General features: G+C 63.3%; 2 protein-coding genes across 5 annotated transcripts; both read right to left on the reverse strand.

The window, feature by feature from the left end:
• Positions 1-7: 7 nt before the first annotated feature.
• USP36 (ubiquitin specific peptidase 36) lies at positions 8-8,125 on the reverse strand. Of its 4 annotated transcripts, none has more exons than XM_085240411.1 (20): positions 7,998-8,125; positions 7,394-7,658; positions 7,107-7,319; positions 6,555-6,665; positions 6,269-6,371; positions 5,823-5,890; positions 5,359-5,429; positions 5,200-5,282; positions 4,835-4,946; positions 4,428-4,568; positions 4,180-4,280; positions 3,900-4,029; positions 3,169-3,744; positions 2,622-2,725; positions 1,766-2,203; positions 1,540-1,688; positions 1,130-1,288; positions 921-1,036; positions 706-838; positions 8-637 (listed from the first exon to the last, which is right to left on the reverse strand). In XM_085240411.1, exons 1-19 carry the CDS (start codon positions 7,998-8,000, stop codon positions 707-709), a joined length of 3,075 nt encoding a protein of 1,024 aa, XP_085096537.1. In that variant the 5' UTR covers positions 8,001-8,125; the 3' UTR covers positions 8-637; position 706. The 4 variants fall into 4 exon arrangements, with proteins under 4 accessions (XP_085096537.1, XP_085096536.1, XP_085096535.1 ...); XM_085240410.1 differs by having other exon boundaries at positions 1,130-1,285; positions 7,829-8,083; XM_085240409.1 differs by having other exon boundaries at positions 7,829-8,082.
• Positions 8,126-8,179: 54 nt separating this feature from the next.
• Positions 8,180-16,594, reverse strand: TIMP2 (TIMP metallopeptidase inhibitor 2). The gene is made up of 5 exons (XM_085240460.1): positions 16,216-16,594; positions 10,167-10,267; positions 9,988-10,096; positions 9,770-9,894; positions 8,180-9,675 (listed from the first exon to the last, which is right to left on the reverse strand). The coding sequence occupies exons 1-5, from the start codon at positions 16,343-16,345 to the stop codon at positions 9,478-9,480; spliced, it is 663 nt and encodes a 220-aa protein (XP_085096586.1). The 5' UTR covers positions 16,346-16,594; the 3' UTR covers positions 8,180-9,477.
• Between the last annotated feature and the right edge of the window lie 1,005 nt (positions 16,595-17,599).

Below are 17,599 nucleotides of genomic sequence, written 5' to 3' on the forward strand. Positions count from 1 at the left end.
CACTCGGTTCACAAACGCGCGTGGTTTTATTGCCCGCCCGGACCCAACGGCTGCACTGCGCCTCGCACAGCGGGGATGGGGCTGGGGGGGGGGGGGCACCAGCCCCAAGGTGCCCAGTTCTGACAGATCAGGGTCAGTGCCCCCCTCCCCAGGAAGGGAGGAGGGGGACACGCAGCCTGGAGGCACAACGGGGGCTGCAGGCACAGCGCGGGGGGGACCCTCCAGCCCCAGGCAGGACGGAGGTGATGGGGTTGCGGGGGGGAAGATGGGGGACAGCCCCCCAGGCTGGCTGATACAGCAGCACTGGAAGGCAAGGGACCACAGCCTTGCCTAGGCTCTGCTGGTCCCTGGGAGCTCCAGCAGTGACTTGGGATAGAGAGCAGCCCACACCTCCGGTGGGGGCAGAGGCAGCAGCACAGGGCCCGGCAGCATTTTGTCCCCTGCAGGGCAGAGGGAAGAGCCACATCCCTGCTCCTAGGGGAACCCAGGGAATGTGAATGCATCTCCACAGGGCTGCATCCTTGGCCAGGATCCTGCAGCCTCCCCCCACATCAGGCACCTCAGCGAGGGTGCAGCAGCAGCTCCGAGGAAGCACGGCTCCTTCTCCAGCCCCAGTGCTGTGGGGTGCAGATTCCACCTGAGGGGCAAGGCATGGCGTTAGCACCCAAAGGACCAGCTGCCCCCGCTGCCCCCAGGCTCACTCACCTCACAGCCGGTAGCTCAAGCTGGCCACCTTGGCAGGATGCGTCACCGACCAGAAGTTGCGCTTGCTCTGCAGCTGCTGGAAAGGATTGAAGTGTCTCCTCCGCTCACGCTTCAGCTTTTTAACCTTTTTCACCTGCGCAGAGGCAGAAGGAATGCACTCAGGTCAAGTCACAGCCCCCCACCCTGCACTCCTCAGGATGCAGCTCAGCACCCACCTTCCCTCGGTCGAACTCCTTGTCCCACTCATCAATGACGGTCTCACTCCGGGCCCACGCTGCATCTCGCATGGCATCGCGGCTGACAGCTGACACCTCACCCTCCCAGGTCAAGACTGTGAAGTGCCAATGTCAGCACTGCACAAGGAGGCCCTGCAGGGCTGGGGCACGTGGCTGCACACCCCCCCAGTCGGTACGCAGGGCTGTACCTTGCTTGCCATAAGCTTTGTCCAAGGAATTTCTGAGCAGTTCCTCCACTACGCTGCGCTCCGGGCTGTGGGGCTGTGTGCCAACCCCAGTGCTTGGGGCAGCCGCACCGTGTTTGCATCCATGTCTGGCCAGGCTGTCCCATGTACACGCTGCTGCTGCTATGGGGAAAGCAGGTGAGGAGAGGCAGGAGGGATGTCCCACATCACCCCCACCTCCAAGGCAGATTTCACCCCAAGGGACTGTTGGGATTAAGAAGGTCTGAAGCCCAAAGCCCAGATGGAAGACACAGATGTTTGGACACACACTGAGCAGAGAGAACCTGGGAGAAATCCTTCCCGATAGAAGATCAAGCCATAAACATGGAGAGGAAGAGCCCTTACCAGGCACAGCAGGCAGCATGGCACCGTACCTGGGGCACAGATGGCAGCTGGCTGCTCTGAGGTCACGTTGCCCAGACTTTCCCTCTGCTTGCACTTCCGATGCTCACTCTCTCCCTCACTGGGCTCAGGACTCTGCTGCTGCTTTGTCCACAAGGGCTCTGTGTCAGCCCTCCTGGAGCTAGGGAAGGCAGCAGGCATTAAGACTGGGCAACAGGCTCAGTGGGTTGGCTCCCCCCAGCACCCCTGGAGCCTCACCTGCCCAAGGGTTGTGCCCCAGAGGAGCGCTCCTCGGTCTCCTGCAGCCTTCTCTTCCTCTTCTTCTTCTTGAGGGGGGAGATGGGCTCCATGCTGGGAGAACCACTGGGGCCCTGCTCTTCCCTGCCTGTGCCAGCCGCCTCCTTCCCTGGGATAGAGCCCTCCGGAGCGATGTTCCTCCTCTTCCTCGGGGGGCTGCAGCCTTCATTACAGCCATTCATAACATGCGAGCTGCCTCCTGCTTTGGACTGCTGCTGCTTTCTCTGCTTCTTTTTGGTGGACATAGGGCTGGGTCCATGCTCCCCGCTGAGGGTGGGATGGTGCTGAGAGGGGTGGGCCCCATTGGTCAGGGGGGAGGCTGGGAGCTGGGGGGCTGCACTGGGAGTGAAGCTGAAGGCTGGTGTGTCAGGGCTGGGCAGGGGGAGAGCGGAGGGCAGCCTGCAGGACAGGAACAGAGGCTGAAACAAGCCAAAAGCCAGACTGACAGCAGGAACCTCCCCTTTCCCTCCCCATCCGGGGTGCAGGAGCTCAGCCTGCACCTGGCTCCATCCCAGACACAAGCCAAGAAAGCACAACCAGGCCCTGCTCCAAGAGCTGCACACAGTGCCCATGGGTGCTGCTACAGCACAGGCACAGCGGAGACCTGGACCAAGAGCCAGACCTGTCTGGAGTCTCCTGCTGCCAGGAGATGCTAATGCATAGCCAGAGCCAGCACAGTGCCAACAGTCAGAGCAACGGCTGCAGAACCTGGGTTGAGTTCTGCAGTGTCTCAGCAATACCAGACTGCCTGGCAAGTACCAGCTCCAGGTGCTGCAAGCTCCAGGTGCAGGAGGCTGGGGATCCCTGTCCCGCTTACCTGGGCCTGCTGCAGGGCCAGGGCTGGGCAGTGGCCGTGGCGAAGGCAAGGCCAGCAGGCTGCACACGGCCGTCACTTCCGCTCGCCCTCCGTGGGGTGCTGCCCTGCAGTTATCGACATAAATAAAAACTTGGTGGTCTAACAGAAAGGGTTCCGTGAGCCGAGAGGAGGAAAATAAAAAGGGGAGCCCAGAGAAAGGGGAGGGGGAACAGACACAGAGGGGGAAAGGGAAGTGGGGGGGTAGAAGAAGAATCAGAAGTGTTCTCAGTTAGAAGCACAAAGGAAAAAAGGAAGGAAGGAAATTTAAAGCATGGAAAGCACAGCACACAGCTGCTGGCAGGAGCAGCCCGCAGCTCTCCAGCTGCAGCAGCACCGCCGCCGGTTCCCCCCAACGCACCCACCATGGGGATGCAAAACCCACCCCAAGTAGCCGGGCCTGGCCCCACAGCTCATCCAGCCCGGGGGTTCTCCGAGCCCAGCTCTGTGAGCACCACCCCTGCCCCTCCCCAGATGCACCCACTGACACGGAGCAGCAGTGTGGGCTCACCTTCTTGGCAGACAGTGCCAGCTTCTTGGCTGGGGGTGGTGATGTGGTGCTGCCCGGCTCCAGCGCAGCGGATTTCAGCTTCGTCAGCCTGGAGCCCTCGGGGAGATCTGCGCCACAGTCTGTGTCCTGAGAGGGGTCGAGGCTGCCTGCCCCGCTCTTGGCCTTTGGGGTCGCTTTGGCTGCATCCCCCGCTGCGGTGTGTGCGGGGCTGGGGGCTGCGCTGCTGCAGGAGCTGCGCTGTGGGGTGCCGGGGCTGGGCGAGGTGGGGGACTGCATGCTGTCCCCGGGGCTCTGCTGGGGTGGATCTGCGGTGCTGGAGCCGCATGGGCCCGGAGATGCTTTTGGTGCCGGAGGCTGCTGTAGGGACGGCGTTTTCTTGGGCCTTCGGGCTGTGTCATCACTCGGTGTCACCTGGGTGGCTCTGAGGGGCAGTTTGGGTGACGGGGACCCAGTGGGTGGCTTTGGTGGTGCAGAGCCATTGGACAGCTTTGGCCCTGCACCCAGCGAGCTGCGGGCCACCGGCACCCCAATCTCCTCTGGCCCTGACAGCTTTCTGCCCGGCAGCACCTCGGGGCTCTAGGCAAGGAGAAATAATGACGGTCAGCAAAGGGAGGCCCTGGGGATGGAACCACACTGCCCGCACTCCCCAGGCTGCTGTGGGGGCCATAGGCACAGCCAGACCCCTCCCACGGAGTGCTGCCCACTGCCCCCACGACCCCCCTCAGCCTCACCCGGCCCAGAAGCGGTGACGGCAGGGGCCCGTTGGTTGCGGTTCTCTTGGTCTGATCAGAAACAACAGGTGAGTGGCTGGGGCTGGCTTTGGCAATGGGCCCCTCCGAGCCCTTCCTGGGGCCAGGGATCCTGGGGGAAGCAGAGTGCACATGTCAGCCAGGAGGGCTGGAGAATGTGAACCCTGTGGCATCCGTGCCATTGTGCCAAACACCCAGACTGATGTGCCGGCCTCAAAATGCACAGGAGCTGCTGAAGGGCAGGGGGCACAAGGTACCTCACCTCAGGTAAAATAGCACGTAGGCCTGCTGATTGAGGACCACCTTGATGTTGCTGCAGTGCACAAGGGAGTCATTCATCTGGTACCACTGCCCATTGCTGGCCTAGGAGCAGAGCTTGGGGTCAGGCCCTGCCCAGAGCAGCACCAGCACCCCCTGCAACACAGCATCGTGCTCCAAACTCCTTGATGTGCACCCGCTGAGCAGCCTTCCCACACACTGCAGTATCCCACAGGTGCCACCAGGGCTCACCTTCACATAGCAGTAGTAGTGTCCTGCATGGCAGCTGTACCCCGAGTGCACCAGCACTGCATAGAGCCCATACATGACTGGATCGCCAGTGTTCTGGGACATGTAGGGGCGGATGTTCAGGAACTCAGGGTATCCCACATCCTGTGCAGAGAGGATGTCTCAGCAGTCTTTCTCGCTACAGCAAGAGCGGCTCCAACCATTCTATGATCCCTCTCCATAGAGAGCACCCAGCTCTCCCCTGGCTGAGGCTGCAGTGAGGAAGGTGCTGGGAGGAAGCAAACTCCGCAGCACAGCCCTGGCCCTGCAGCATGACCCAGGGAACACTACTGGGCTGTAGCAGACCTTGTGCTGCGACAGGACCCAGTGAGCCAGGGCACAGCCTCAGCCCTGCACTGCCCAACTCTCACCTTTGTGATTTTGCCTCCGCTGAAGTTAGCAAAACGCTTCAGTGAGAGTGTGAGAACATTGGAGGCTCGATGGATAGTGAAGCGTTTGCTGGCTGGCACCTTCTTCTTGCACCTGCACAGAAGAGCTCCAGCTATCCAAGCTGCTCCACACCCAGGTGATTGCCCTCAGCTGAGACACACCTCATGGAATCGATCGCTCTGACAGCAGGCATCAGGGCATGGCCACATCTGCTGCTGCCTTCCCTCCCAGACAGGCAGCTGGAGTGGGGTTGGCTCTATCACGGCCACATGTCCCACAGCTCAGCTGGGGCTGCCTCTGCACCGCACTTGTTTTCCACTACCCCACACCATGGGACCCCACTCACCTGGCACACATGTAGGCATTCTCCCCACTCAGCACATCTGATTTCACAAACAGCTCCAGTGCCCGCACGATGTTTGCAGCTTGCTGCAAGGACAGGGCAGAGCTCAGGGCATGCATGATCTGTCCGTGCTACACCACAGCACAACGCCCACTGACATACCCTGATCTCCAAGGACACATCCAGGTAGGGGTCGTAGGTGTCCGAGACGCTCTTACACACTGAGCACTTCACTGCAAAAGAAAGAGCAGTGAGGCACTCTGCCACATCTGCACCTGGCCCAGCACTGCCCCCCTCTGGGTCTGGGCTCTGGGATGCCAACACCAGCATTTCTGCTGGGCGCCTGCAGCTTGGCAGGGAGGAAGGCTGCTGGCTTAGCAATTGTTGCTTAACAGCTGCAAGCACTGGTTCCTTCACTGAGTGACAAAGAGCCAAGGACCTGCAGCCAACAGCTTTTTGTATTGCCACAACGGGAGCCAATACCCACAGGCATGGCAGGAGTGGGAAAGTGCAGCTTTGGGTGATTTACACACGCTTGGCCACCTTCCCAAAAGATTTTTAGCACAGGGCTCTTGGGTTAACAGCAGCCCACAGTCCTGAGGTCACAGCCCAGCAGCAGCACTCACCACGGGACCGCAGGTAGCCGCCAAAGATCTGGTGAACCAGCGTGGTGGCCTGGGTCTGGCGATCCAGCCTGGAAGAGAAACGCCACATGTCACACTGCTTCTCTGCATCACGATGCAAGAGCCACCCCTGAGGGCCACTCCTGTGTCCCCTACACTACAGCCCTGCTCAGCAGACCATGGGGAGGACAGGGAAGATGCAGCGATTCTGCTGCTCTGTGGCTGCCGGTGTCTGAGCTCGGTGGGGCACCAGGCTGTGTGCACCCAATGCTCTCCGAGCACGGCTGCTTCCAGCTGCAGCTCGGAGCCTTGCACTGAAGGTGGAGGCAATGCTGGTGCCCTCGGTCCCAGCCCCACAGCAGCACTGTGGTCACACACAGGGCACAGCCCAGGGCTGTATCACGGAGCAGAGATGGCCTTAGTGCCCCAATACTCAGAGCTGCGTGTACCTGGTGCAGCCGCTCAGGCAGGCCTTCTGCATGGCATCGATGGTGTAACGCAGGAACTCGTGCGCATCCTCCTGGCTGCCAAAGCGGAAATGCCGGGCAATCTCTGCAAGGAAAAGAGGGATACAGAGCCTCTATCCCCGCCCCAGAGCCAAGCTGTGGGGCAGCCCCATGTGGTCCTGTGGTAGCTCAGCTTCCATGAATCAGTTCTGAGCCACTCGCTGCCAGGACCTGTCCCAGCCTCATGAGTCACAGCGGGGGAGCACAGCGTGGAAGGACCCATCCTTACTCTTGAGGTCTCGGATGAAGGACACCGGCTTGATGGCGTTGCCGCTGTTGGCAAAAGCCTGGATCATGTGGTTCTGCATAACGCACATCATGCAGAAGCCTCCCTGGTGACCTGCAGAAGGAGAGAGGAAAGGACGCTAGGGACAAACGCAGCAGAGATGGAGACGGTGTGTGGGAATCCTTGCTCCCACTCAGCACAGCCCTCCCCATGAGTGCCATGCTATAACATGGTGCAGCCCAGGGGACAAGGACAAGCATGTGACACACCAGCTGGCAGTGCCTAGGTCACAGATAACACTGCAGATGAAAACACCCATCTGTAAGGGTGGCACACAGGGCACCGACACCTCCCAGACAAGCCAGCAGGTCTGTATATAGGGCAGGGCTGTTTGATCCCTATGAATGGGGCTCCGCTCTCCTGTGCCACCAGCAGCCACCTCAGGCAGCCGGGTTCTGCCCCACACATGGCAGTCACTCATCGGGGGCCAACCCAGCCCAGGGCAGCCCCCCCACACCCACCCAGCCCTACAGCACTGTCCCCCACCCCACTCACAGGCACGGCTGTGCTCCTTGGACAGCAGGTAGCAGGCGAGCGGCGGCGTGTAGGTGAGGCACTGCAGCGTGGCGTTGAGGAAGCAGGTATTGCCCAGGTTGTGCAGCCCGGCGCCCACCCGCTGCACGCGCTCCCACTTCAAGGAGAGCCGCTCGGCGGGGAACAGCACCTTCTGCGGCGCGGGGACGCCATCCCCGGGACCGTGATCGCCGCCTGAGGGATGGGGGTGGTGAGCGGCGGGCGGAGGGCTTCACCGGGACCCCCATCCCCCACAGCCCGGCACGCACCGTGCTTCCTGCTGGGCCCCTCCGGGGGCGGCGGACGGGGCGCGGCGGGCCCGGCGCTGGCGTTCAACGGTCGGTACTTGCCCCGCAGCAGCTCCAGCTGCCCAGACAGCCCGCGGCTGGCAGGCTCGAACTCGATCCTCTGCAGCAGGACTTTCTTGGCCGAGGCGGCCAGAAGCCGGCCCAGCTCCCCGTCCTCGCTCGGCTCCCTGCGGCCCGGCTTCAGCGCCTCCCGCAGCTTCTCCACGATCGGCATCGCGGGGCCGGGCTGGGGGCGGGGGGTGAGCGGAGAGCGCCGCGAGGAGCGGCCCGATCCGGCCCTCCAGGCCCGGTCCCCCCCAGCCCCGGCCCAGTTCCCCGTCCGCCGCCCACCCCGCTCGCTGCCACCCGCGACCTTGAGCCCCTCCGCCACCCGCCACGTGCTGCCCCGCCCGGTACCGGCGCTCCGCAGCGACCCCACGCAGAGAGGCTCGGCACGGAGCTCAAGGGCTCCGAACTTCCCCCGCCCCCCTCAGCCGCCCGCCGCACTTCCGGCCCCTGTTCCGGCTCCGGCCCGGCGCGGCGCGGCCCGGCCCGGCCCCGCTCGGCCCGGCGCGGCCGCACGCACCATCCGGGTCCCCGCCGCGCGCACGTGTCACCGCCTTCAATGGGCGGCACCCGCGCGGCGCTGCCGCCACGAACCACTTCCGCACCACCCCCTTTTTGAGGGGCGGGACCAAAACTAGCCACGCCCCCAACTGGCCCCGCCTCCCGGTGGGCGTGGCTGCAGAGAGGAGGCGGAGCCGCGGGGTCCGTCAGTGTCTTTATTGTCCGCAGCTCCCCGCAAACATCGCGATGGAACAACCGGCCCCCCCAGCCCCCCAGCCCGAGCTTTAAATTACGGCTGCACGTTAGATACATCTTACTTTAATACTTATCAAGCAGAGATCTGAAAATAACTATACGTAAACTTTTTGTCTTTTTTTTTTCCTTTTTTTTTTTTTTTTTGTTTGTTTGTTTTTGCTTTTGTTTTTCTTCTTCTTTTTATACACCACATCGAGCTGCTGGCCCGGAGCGGGGCCACGGCCATAAATTAAAGCAGCTCCGGGGAGTTCTGGGGGGCTGGGGGGGGCCGGGGGCCGGGGCCTGCCCGGGCACTGCCCCACAGCCCCTCCATGAACCCCCCCCGCCCCGCTGCAGAGCCCCTTTACAAAAATAAGTGCAATTCTAACACCTAACAGGGAAATAAAAACAAACAAAACAAAAAAAAAACCAACAAAAAAAAAACACCAAAAAAACAAACAAAAAAAATCACAGCACGGGAATGATAGAGCTGATGGCAGAACAGTGGGGGTATTAACTCAGAGACAGGCTACCAGCAGAGACAGGAGTAAATGTCACATATGATATAACCATACAGAAGCGAACGGGAGTCCTATATGGGACTGATTAGAGGGTGGGTGGGATTTTTTTTTTTTTTCTTTTTCTGTTTTGTTTTTTCTTTCTTTTTCATTCACTTTTTCCTTTAACACGTCAAAGTTGCCCAGACTGGTCCAGTGCCACATCGTCACCCTATGGGGACGCAAAGCATGAAAACACCCCAAGCCGGGGCCGGCCGTGTGTGGGGGAAATGGCTCAGAGAGAGGGGGTGTGGGGTCGGTGTCCTGCAGCCATCCCCCCTGGGGCCACTGGGTGACCCCAATCCCGTCCCTAAGGGCTACAGTGGGTGAGAGCCCCACGACTTCTTGGGTGGGAGCAGGCGGTGCCAAGCTGCACCCACAGCAAGGGATGGGATGGGGACAGCACGGCCCTGGTGTTGGGCAGTTGGCAGTGGGGCCCCTGTAAACCGGGGACAGCTGCTGCTGCTGCTCACCAGCATTCAGCCTGCAGGGAATGGGGCTGCCCTGCCTGCTGCAGGGTGCACGTGGTGCAGGGTGTGAGCGGTGCAGTGACCCCCCCCCGCCCTACGCACACATGGCAGCTCCGTGCCCTGCAGCCCCTCGGGGCTGTGTGGGTTTTCATGCTGTCTCCAGGCTCCGATGTCGGCGTGGACCAGTCTAACATCTCGCTGGGCTTTTCTACTGGCTACTGGAATGCACTCGCTTGGCTTAGGGGTCCTCGATGTCGAGAAACTCCTGCTTCGGGGGGGCCATGCCGCGGTACCAGGCGCATGAGCCGTCGCTCCTCTTGATGCAGGCGTAGTGCTTGGCCTGCCGCCCGCCCACGATCTTCTCCATCGCCCAATCTGTCCAGAGGCACTCATCCGAGGAGGAGACGAAGCACGGGATGGAGAGGCAGCGTGAGATCTGTGCAGGGCAGAGCTGGTCAGTGCCCATCCCTGCAGCCCCCCACCCACCCCCAGGGATGCTCCAGGTGCTGGTCCTGGGTCGGGGCACTCACCTTGCACTCGCAGCCCATCTGGTACCGCTGGTTGAGGCTCTTCTTCTGGGTGGGGCTCAGTGAGTCCCAGGTGGCAACCAGGTCACACAGCGTGATATGCATCTTGCCATCGCCCTCGGATTTGCCTGGGGAGAGGCCGCACAGAGCTGCTCACACACACACCAGGGGGCTGCTGGGGTCCAACTACCCCTCGGACGTGGGTCAGTGCCCACTCCTACCTGCAATCAGGTACTCCTTCTTGCCTCCTGTGTCCAGAGGCTGCCCACACACTGCTGTGGACGGCGCCGTGTAGATGAATTCGATGTCCTGATCGGGGCCCTTAAACATCTGAGGACAGAAAGTAGGTGTGAGCAGCACCTCCCACCCCCCTGCCCACCCCATGGTGCCTGCCCTGTACCTTGATCTGCTTCACTTCGTACTGGATTCGCTTGATGGGGTTCCCATAAATGTCGTTCCCTGAATCCACTTCCTTTGCAGAGACGGCCTTTGCTCTGATCACTGCAGGGGAAGGGCACGGATATGGGCAGGTGCTGGGGGCACAAGCACAGCCCCCCAGCTCCAGCTCTGCCCCATCTGGTAGCCCAGCCCTCAGGAAAGCGTCCCTCACATAGAGGAACAGCATGACCACCTCCCACCAACAGTACCCTGGGAGAACTATTTGTCCACCACCATTAATTAATCCATGTCCCAGCCCAGCGCTTGTGTGGCCCAGTATAATGGAGAGATCCAAGGGCAGTGGGAGCTCACTGCAGCTTCACCTCCAGGTGTAGAAGGAGGAAGGAGCCCCCAGCAACCAACACAGGGCCGACCCACCCGGTGCCCACTGCCTTTGCACCATACAGTCACAGAGGTGTCCGGCCACAGCTCCCTGCCAGCCACTGGCTACTGGCACATGGACCCCCCCAAATCATGCAAGCACAAAAACTGCATCCTCCCTGGGCTGCTTCCTGCCCTCGCAGCCTGTGAAAATAACCCAGGCAGCTGCAGGAGAACACCGAAGCCTGGGGCAGTGAGAAAACCTGGCAAGGTGAGGGACTGGGTGAGCTCACTGCAGCAGCATGGCCACAGGCCCCACAGCTCTCTGCTCTGGAGCCACGTGGAGCTGCTCTCCGTGCACACTGTTCCCTTGGGGATGCAGCCCGGGGTGCTGGCCAGACCCGTGCAAAACGTGGCTCCCCCTGCACAGCAGCACCCAATCAGGAGAGTGGGGGATGGAAGCATCCCACCTGCAGCATGGGGATGTGAGCCTGGTTGGTGAGGTGGGCATAGGCAGAGCATGCATGCAGGCACTGCCCACCCACCGCTGCAGCAATACTGCCAGAGGTGCACAGCAGGACACACAGCTCTGCCCCGGGACAGACAAACCTGTACACATTGCTTTGCCCCCAGCACCGCAGCAAGGGATGAAGCCGCAGTGCCCAGAGCCAGGGCGAGCAGAGGGCAGGGAGCTGTGCCATGGGAAGGTCTCAGTGTCACCCCTCCAGCGCAGCACAAGGACACAGAGCCACACGTGAGTGCCCGGCACGTGGCACTGACCTCACTGGTGAGAGGCTCACCCTGACCCACAGCTGCACAGGTCACAGCCAGCCCTGTGCCCAGAGCTGGGAATGGCAGTCATGTCCCCACTGAGAGGTGCTGGCGTGCAATGGAGACGTGTGCAGGGCCCCATTGCCTGCTGTCACCTGGCGCAGCACAGAGCTGATCCGGTTGCGCTCTATAAATACAGTGGGGCGAGCGGTGGGCACACAGTGCAGCTGTTTGGGCTGAAGGTCAGCGATGGCACTGCCCCACGTGTGCACCCATCAGCACTGACTCAGTTTACTCTGGAAAGGAGAAGAGGATGGGGAAGAGACCGAGGCAGGCAGGTCAGGACAGCCAAAGCTGCCGTGCCAAAGCTGCCGTGCCTGCCACCCATTTGAGCCCCAACTGGAGCAGCTCAGCCCCTGCTCCCTGTGCCACAGGATTGACCCACAGAGCCCCACAGCTCTGTTCTGTGCCACGATGAAGGCGCACACACCCGAAGAGCCGAGCGCTGCCCGCGGTGCAGTGCAGGCGTGGGGGACGGCTGCTGGTTCAGTGGGCTCCAGCCGTTTCCATTCACGTGCTGATGAATCACTTGACAAAAATGCAGCCCAATTCTAGGCGGATTTGTTCTGAACAGTGCGGCTTTGTGGAGGGGACGGCTGCGCTGTGCTTTCCCCGCCAAGACCCCAGCAGCGCAGCCAAGCTCCTCAGCAGGCCAGAAACCAGAGCAGGGAGAGGGAGGGACGCATGGGGACGCCCAGGTGGGGACACGCGGGTGGAGGTGCCCCCGAGGTGACGGCAGCGCATGCTGTGGGTGCTCTGGGAGCGGCCCCCGGGCCTCCCCAGGTCTCTGTGGAGCTCAAAGAACCAACCCAGAGGCTCCCGCATATCCCCAGACACAGCGTGACACTGGCGCGTCCCTCACCATCCCATCACCATCTGCCAAAGCCCTTCCTCAGCGCGGGCAGGAATTGCGGTGTCTGCCTTTAACTCGCCACTCTGCACAACAGCTGCTGCATAAGCACAGCTGAGCTGCGCCCTCAGAGCGCCCCGGCCCCTGCCTGCTGGCAGCCCCCCACCCGCTGCCCTGGGGCACGCAGGGCTGGGAGCCAAGTGACCGCGATAACGCTGCGCTGACCTCACGGCGCTGACTCAGCACAGCCCGCAGCTTTAGCACAGCGGGAGCAGGCCCTGGGATGGAGAGGGGCTGCTTGGCTGCCTGCAGTCCTTTAGCACAGCTCTGCACGGGCTCCTTCCCGTGCCCCAGCCCCACATAACAGCAGCACGCAGCAGGGAAATCACGGGATGTTGAGCGCCGGTGCTGCTTGCACGCACACAGCACCTGCCTGGCACAGAGCGAGGGCACCCAGTGCCTGCACCCCACACCCCAGCCCGCATTGCAGCAGCCTCCCCCAGCCCAGCAGTGGGCTCCATCTCTACAGTGATCAGCCCTCACTGCCCGCAGACCCCCCAGGAACGTGCCGGCACGCGCACAGTGGGTGTTCGCCGGGAGCCGGTGGGCAGTGGCAGCTTTCCACGCTGACCAGGCTGGGCTGGACGTGGCCCAAGGCCCGGAGCAGGGCCTGCAAGGCACAGGACATCCCTTGGCACCGTGGTCCCCATGCAACATGCAGTGAGGAATGGTCCTGTGCTAGGACACATCCAACCCTGCACGGCTCTGCCCTGTATGTGACCACAAAGAGGGATTGCGGGCATAGGGTGACATCCATCAGCACAAAACATCCACTGAGACAATGCAGGGAGATGCAGCAGCCCCAGGTGTCCTCAGCACCTCAGTCCCCAAGGACTCCCTCCCAGCCCGACACACTGCAAGCAGAGCCCCTTCCCAGGACGTCCCACCCCAAGCCCCAGCGCGCGGCCCCCGCCTGTGGCCGCCTGGGAAGCATCAGTGCCCACAGAGCACGGGAAGCGTTCCCGGGCTGAATGGCCGAGGAACAAAGCTCCCTTCTCGGGGCTGCTGGCAGCTACTGGAGCACAGGGGCTGGGTGCCAGTGCCAGCAATGCCCGCTGCCACCCAGCCCCATTGTGGGCACAGCTCCAGGGTCACCCCAGCACAGCACGGCACCAACAGAGGCAGAACACAGCAAGATGTCCCCAGGACGGACTCCACCACCCCAGCCCCACCAAGTCCCAGCACCGGGCACCTGCCTGAGCCCCTGGGGCACAGCAGGGCACTGCCACTCGACCATGAAGTCAGGGAGCTTTGGGCACGCAAAGGCTTCGGGGATGTGGGAGCAGCTTGAGCATGGAGGTGCAGCTATGGTTGTGCTCCCCTCGCAATCACAGCTCCTGAGGGCGCACGTGGGGATCAGCCCCAGCCCCAGCAGCCCCACAGGGCTGTGTCTGCAGGAGGAAGTGCCCACGCCAGGCCCCGCTCATCCCCAGCCTGCGCGGCTGCTCCGAGCGCAGCACTCCCCATCGCTGCGTGCGTCATCCTGGCCTCTGACGGAGTGGGATGGGGCCCAATCAGCGGCGGCCCCGAGCAGTCAGCCCACAGCCCTGCTGCATCGGCTGCACGGTGGGCAGGCAGCGGCACTGAGAGCAGCAGGGCGGCCCCGGGGCCGGCAGCCCCTCACCCGCTCAGGGCACAGCAGGGTGCACCAGGTGCCACCCAAAGAGAGAGGTCTCACTTCTGCCCCAAAACCACCTCCTTGCCCCAAGACCGTCCCCAGCCACCACCAGCCCCCGCTGCTCAGCCCATCCCAAGGCAGCATGGCTCGGAACTGCTGGAATTGGCACAGTGCTGCCAGGGACTGGATCCAAGGGTCACCCATCCCCGGTACCAAACACCCACCCTACAGCTGTCCCATCACCCTCGGCACTGCCAAACACTGCTGCTGGGGACTTCACTGCTGCATGGGGCCAAAGACACAGCCCAAGTATCACCTCCCTCACCCTCTGCATCTCCATGCTGCAGACAGCAAGCAAAGCAGGAGAGAGTCTGCTGCTGCAGCCTCAGCCCAGCCACATCTCTGCCAGAGGGCTGAGCAGCGCGGGCAGAGCAAACCCCAGCAGCCACACAGGGACACTGTCACCCCACACACACATAAACCCAGAGAGCCCTCAAGTCTTCTAGAAAACTGCTGCCCATCTCCCAGGCCAGGAAGCACGAGCAGAGAGGCTGGCTCACCAGCCCCAAGGCCACCAGCCACGGTGACGTGACCCTCAGCCCACAACCCAAGACAGAGCTGCATCTCGCCTTACTATGGCGCTACCTGTGAGCATGGCCCTGGGCTCCAGCCCCACTCTGGATCACAGAATGGTGCCTCATCAGTGGCTGCCAGGTGTGAGCGAAGGCAGATGGGCCCTGGGGGGGCACAGGCAGATGTGGGTGCACAGAAGGACCCATGTGGCAGCAGCAGCCTGGCCCCAGGGCAGCCAGCAGCAGGAGAGGAGCAGCCCTGGCACAGCAAGCGGCAGTGGCTCCCAGGCCCAGGCTGGCTCTGTGCTGGGGAGGAGCTGGCCGTGAGCCTCCCAGCACAGAGGGAAGACAAAAAGGGAGCCAAAGGGCAGGGTCAGAGGCAGCAGGACAGGCTCCTGTTGCATGGGAGGCTGTGAGTTCCTGCCAGGATCAAACCCTGCTGCCAGCCAGCACCCAGCACCGTCCCCAGCTGGGGTCAGAGCAGACAAATCCCATCCACATCATCTGTGAGGGAGATATGGATTGGAGCTGGTGGTGACGGCACGAGAGACAGCACAGCCAGGATCAGGCTGCCTGGGAGCTGACACCTGTTGGGCAGCCACAACCAGCCCCCGCTTTGCCCTTCCTGGGACTGCTGAGACAGCCGGGAATGCCGAGACAGCAGTGACTCAGCAGCTGAGTCATGGGTGAGCCGGCACCCCAGGATGGCAGTGTGAGTCACAAGTGGCCCGGAAGGATGACCCCGACGTGAGTGTGATGGAGGCTCAGCCTCGCTGCGGGCAATCTGCTGCTCTGGGGTCACTGGCTCGGCAGCAGCTCTGGAAATTCAGCACTCCATTTTGTGTGGCACCTCTCCATCCTCAGTACACCCCACTATGTTCTGAGCTGTATGGGCCTGGCAGCAATGGGGCACTGCGGGATTTACCCTCACGTCACAAGCAGGGTCTGCAAAGGGCGGGGGGGGGAGGGGGTTGGGGTCTGCCAGCACATCCTGGATCCGGAGCAGGGGATGGGGCAGGGCACGGGCTGCATAAGTGCTTGGGAATGTTACCTCTCCAGCTGGGCCTGGGAACGGCCCCGCCAAGGAGGGCGGCAGGAACTGGGGCCGGTCTGTTTGTTTAATATGCTAAAATTTAATAAGGGCATTATTCATCGAAAGAGGAATCCAGATCCCGGCGCTGCCAAGCCCTCCCTTTCAGCAGCATCCAAGCCGAACAAAGTGGGACGGGGGAAAGGAAATGCCTGGAAATAAGGAACAGACGGGAGGTGACCAAGCCCGGCGCTGCTCTGGGCCGGCTGCTGGCTGAGCGCTCCAGGCCGCTGCCTACGGCAAAGCGCCGCTTTGTGAGCGGAACCGGAGCGCTCCGCTCCCCCGGGGCCGTCAGCTCCCCGCGCTGCCACGTACCGTCCCGCTCCCACCCGACGTGCCGCGGCCGGGCCCGTCGCCGTGGGACGCAGGGGAGGAACCGCACTCCGCGCCCGGCCCCGGGGCACGGCGATGGGCCGGGAGAGGCGGGCACACACCGGGCGGGCACACCGCTCCCGGCCGCCGACACACCCCCGGGACCCGCACACGTGCAGGTGCTGCGGTGCTCGGCCGGGCCCGGCGCGGCAGCCCCGTCCGTCCGTCCGTCCATTCGACCCGCCGCCCCGCGCCAACTTTCCGTCCGCCGCCCCCACCGCGAAGTTTGCGCGGCGCTGCCCCGCGTCGGGGGGCTGTGCGGGGCCGGGCGGGGCCCCGCGGGGACAAAGCGCTCACCTACGTCGGCGTTGCAGAAGGCCTGCTGCGGGTGGATGGGCGAGCAGCTGCAGGCGTCGGCCGGGCGGGCCCTGCCGAGCAGCAGCACCGCCAGCCAGGCCAGCAGGCTGGGCAGCGCGGCCCCGGGCATCGTGCGGCGGCTGCGGCTCAGCGACGCGCCCCAAAAAGCCTCATCCACCGCCGGCCCGGCCGAGCCGCCCAGCCCCCGATCCGCCGCCGGAAAGTTTGGGTCCGCCGCCGCGGCCCCCCGAGCGGCTTTGCGGGCGCTGCTGCAGCCGCCGCTCTCCGCTGCCTTCTATGGAGGTGTTTTCTTCCCCTGGCTGCCGCTAAGCCTCGCTTTTTAATGTGCTCCGGGGATTCGCTGCTCCTCCTCTGCATGGCACGGGGCCAGCCCGGCTGTGCTCCCGCCCCTCGCAGGATCCGGCTCCGCGCCGAGCTCGGCCCCCCGGCCCGGCCCGGCCCCGCCCGCGCATCCCGGCACGGCCGCGGCCCCTCCGCCGTTCATCTCGGCCGGGGCCTCGGAGCGGACGGCGCGGGGCGGCGCCGGGACCGGGCGGATTCCGCTCCGGTCGTTGGGCGGCGGCACGGGACCCGGGCCCGGCTCGCACCGCTGGCACCCGGCCCGCGCCGAGCGGAGCGGCAAATTGCAGGGAGGGCCGCATTATGTCTGTGCCCAAGCATTTCCTCTCCTTCCTGCTCCTCCAGCTCATCTCCTCCTGCAGCCCGTGCCCCCCCCCCTCCCGCCCACCGCCCCGTTTCCCCCGCTCACGGGGCTCTGCATCTCTACGATGCGCCGCTGCCCTCGGGTCTCTCCCTCGTGCCCGCAGCACGCCCCCAAAATCTGCCCATCCAGTCCTGCGATGCTGCCGGTATCTCTGTACCTGTCGCACAGCTGCAGCTCTGCATTGCCACCATCCCAGCGAGGGCAGCCCCAGCTCTATCTCTGCGCGGGGGCACACAGCGTCTGGGCGCAGCTGAGCCGGGCACTGCAGGTGTGCTGGCAGGACAGCAGTGCTGCAGCGATGCCAGCTGCTCCTGAGCCACAGAGCTGCCCTGCTCGCATCTGGTGGAGGTGCAGAGCTTTTGCCCTTTGGGACGAGAAGAAACAACTGAAACGTGGGCAGTTGAGCCCGGTCCAAGCCTTGCGTGAGCCTGCAGGGAGTGTGGGAGGTAGCATGAATGATGGCAATGGGCTCTGGGCAAATACTGTGGCAGTGGACACTCTCTCCAAGTGCTCAGTGGGGCCGGGGGAGCAAAGGGACTGTGCAGCCCAGCCCAGGTTGTGCCATATGGCCCCAGCAGCCACCCAGTACCTGGGGTTTGGCAGCCTGGAGGGTGAGGTGGGATCTTGGAATGAGGGCAGGGGTGGAGAGGACACAGCACA

The sequence above is a fragment of the Meleagris gallopavo genome, chromosome 20, assembly GCF_905368555.1.
Source record: "Meleagris gallopavo chromosome 20, MGAL_WU_HG_1.1, whole genome shotgun sequence".
NCBI lineage: Eukaryota > Metazoa > Chordata > Aves > Galliformes > Phasianidae > Meleagris > Meleagris gallopavo.

What these genes read in the sequence shown, in the direction of transcription:
- USP36 (XM_085240411.1), bottom strand. An exon ending in GGGGCCCAGCAGGAAGCACG is followed by an intron (nt 7,320 to 7,393) that starts GTGCGTGCCGGG and finishes CCCATCCCTCAG; the next exon opens with GCGGCGATCACGGTCCCGGG. An exon ending in CGGCTACCTGCGGTCCCGTG is followed by an intron (nt 5,430 to 5,822) that starts GTGAGTGCTGCT and finishes TTTCTTTTGCAG; the next exon opens with TGAAGTGCTCAGTGTGTAAG.
- TIMP2 (XM_085240460.1), bottom strand. Translation starts at nt 16,345, where the DNA reads ATGCCCGGGGCCGCGCTGCCCAGCCTGCTGGCCTGGCTGGCGGTGCTG. An exon ending in CTTCTGCAACGCCGACGTAG is followed by an intron (nt 10,268 to 16,215) that starts GTGAGCGCTTTG and finishes CTTCCCCTGCAG; the next exon opens with TGATCAGAGCAAAGGCCGTC. An exon ending in AGATGGGCTGCGAGTGCAAG is followed by an intron (nt 9,676 to 9,769) that starts GTGAGTGCCCCG and finishes TGCCCTGCACAG; the next exon opens with ATCTCACGCTGCCTCTCCAT.